At 43.0% G+C, this 2,347-nt stretch overlaps 1 protein-coding gene across 1 annotated transcript in view; it reads right to left on the bottom strand.

The window, feature by feature from the left end:
- lama4 (laminin, alpha 4) overlaps nucleotides 1–2,347 on the bottom strand; it is a 30,015-nt gene that overhangs the window by 8,271 nt on the left and 19,397 nt on the right. Inside the window, 7 exon segments of the mRNA XM_025056907.1 lie at nucleotides 186–315; nucleotides 407–549; nucleotides 637–768; nucleotides 856–1,027; nucleotides 1,160–1,293; nucleotides 1,393–1,555; nucleotides 1,705–1,850. Coding sequence (XP_024912675.1) covers nucleotides 186–315; nucleotides 407–549; nucleotides 637–768; nucleotides 856–1,027; nucleotides 1,160–1,293; nucleotides 1,393–1,555; nucleotides 1,705–1,850 — 1,020 coding nt within the window.

Below are 2,347 nucleotides of genomic sequence, written 5' to 3'. Positions count from 1 at the left end.
CTTTAATTCTGAAATTTCAACAAAAATATAACAGTTTTGAGGCCAGAGTTTGACATATTCTTAGCAGACTGTTGACCGTTGTTTGCTACAACCATTGACTTACTATTACCTAATACTTTTAATATGAGCTATCAGCTTATTTAGGGCTAATTTGAACTTTGTCAAATTAGTAATGAAGCACTCACAAAGGACTCCTCGGGGCAGCCGCTGCTGATACCAATGGTGCCGGGCTCCTCCAGCAGGTTAAAGTCTTTTTTCTGGAACTGGAAGCCTTTCACACAGCCTTTCAGGCCGACCACATTAGCCAGCTCTGCCCTGTGGTGGCGATATCAACATTTTACGTCACACTTAACTGGATGTTTTAGCCTCGAAGTCATTTTATTTTCTTCTTTTTCCTTGACCTCACCTGGATTTGAGGATGCTTGATGGTGCACCGCCTATGTAAATATCTGAGAAGGGCAGTGTGATCTTCGGGTTTTCCACTGATTTAACAAGACGCTTGTCCACAAGTAATATAACCTTCTTGAACTGGTGGTAGATGACTGAAACCTGTGAAAGCAAAATTCACATCAGCATATAAACACATTCAAAGCTAAATTTGGCCTGCCAGTATTCAATGCTCCATGTGGTGTGTACCTCGTGGTATCGAGCATCGTTTATCTGCAGCTTGGGTGAATTGTTCTCCAAAAGTTTCGTCCCATTGGTAAAGCCAAAGTCATATATTAAGCGCAGGAACCCATTCTTGAGTTCTAAGAGGAAAAATTTCTCCTGGAAAAGGAAACAAGAACATGATAAAGAAATTTGATCGGAGCGAATACGTGGAAACGTGTGTCCACCGGAAGTTGTCACACGTACCCCGTTGACCATGAGGAAAATGATGCCGTCGGTTGCAATCGTCCGCACTGCAATGTCAAATCTTGTGACCATCCCGAATTTGCTCCTCCTCTCAATATTATTGATCAGGGCATAGCCTGTTCCGTCAAACAGGTAGCTGGCGAACCGACTCTGTGAGAATGCTAACTTATATCTGTAAGAAAAAAAGGAGAGTTGGGATTGAAGAAAGCAACGTACGTACTGTAATTTCCGGACCATTGAGCGAACCTAAATATAAGCCGCACCCACTTATGAACCTGTTATATAAATAGAAATGAACCTCTACCTGGGACACGGCATTGTCTTGGTCACATTCATTTTGTGAGTCGCCTTGAAGTTGTACAGACTGACCACGTCATTGTTGAGCGAGGCGAGCTCAATGCAGCCCACAAAAGGAGCCAGACTAAGAGGAGGTGGAAGCTACAGTCAAAAGAACAAAAATCATGTGTGCGATTATTCCACGGCATCAGAAAATTTGAGAAAAAAAAAAAAACTTTCAAAAATAACTGTATATATTACCGTGACATCTGGCGGAACACCACCCACAAAGAACACAACATCCTTGGGATCAATATCGAGCAGCGAGTCTGTGCCCAGAGCTTCGCCTTTCTGAATAAACTTCTGCTCGTCTGTGGAGCTCTGACTCGGAATGGTGAGGAAAACTTTCCCATGTCTGCCCAGCCTAGGAAGAGAATACAAAGATTCAGGATGGAAATAGAAAACAGATTGTACAAAGACATCATCGATCTCTATATCTATTTCACTGTGCCTTGAACAATCATTTCAAAACAAGTCGAGGAAACTACGAGGCTGTGACTTTTCAGGTATTACCTCTCTATTTTGATGTAGTTGAAGACTGCAGGCCATTGGCTTACTGGCTTCGAGCTCAGTGCGATCTCAACATCTTCGCCACCAAGGTTGTACACAAACACCAAGTTGTCATTCTTGATAGCCAGCCCAGTGTAGTCTTTCTTGCCCTGTATGTGCAAAACATCGGGGGAAAGACCAAATTTACAACCTGCAGTATATTACGTTAGCAATAAAGTCACCAGGGAACATAAATCCCTGGTGAGGAGCCTCACAAAGAGCCCGCCGGACTCCTTTTCACCGATTAACGGCATTTATGTAAATGAGGTTCAGCCCTTGAAGTCCCTCACATACACTATTGTCTTGGAGCATCTCTTAGAGACCGTGTGAATGGAGCTGCTGTACGCTTTCAGACGTTTTCCGCAAGACGAGTCGCAACATGTGGTCATGTTTATTGCCTTTGGTGGGATCGAGATTTTAGCTATTTACCAAGGGTTCAACAGCCAAGACCAACACGTAACGAGGTTAAGGATATGGGTACTGCATTTGCCCACAGGTAGCCTTATGGGTCTGCTTACTACTACTTACTTTTTTTTCTTTGCTAACTACTCGTTAACGGAAACATAATCTAAAGAGAAAACCCTTTTATCTTTAGATAAGGTGCCTT

The sequence above is a fragment of the Cynoglossus semilaevis genome, chromosome 7 (assembly GCF_000523025.1).
Source record: "Cynoglossus semilaevis isolate Cse_v1.0 chromosome 7, Cse_v1.0, whole genome shotgun sequence".
In the NCBI taxonomy this organism is placed as follows: Eukaryota; Metazoa; Chordata; class Actinopteri; order Pleuronectiformes; family Cynoglossidae; genus Cynoglossus; species Cynoglossus semilaevis.
Note: the sequence above shows the minus strand (reverse complement) of the source record. Positions and strands in the feature narration are given on the sequence as shown.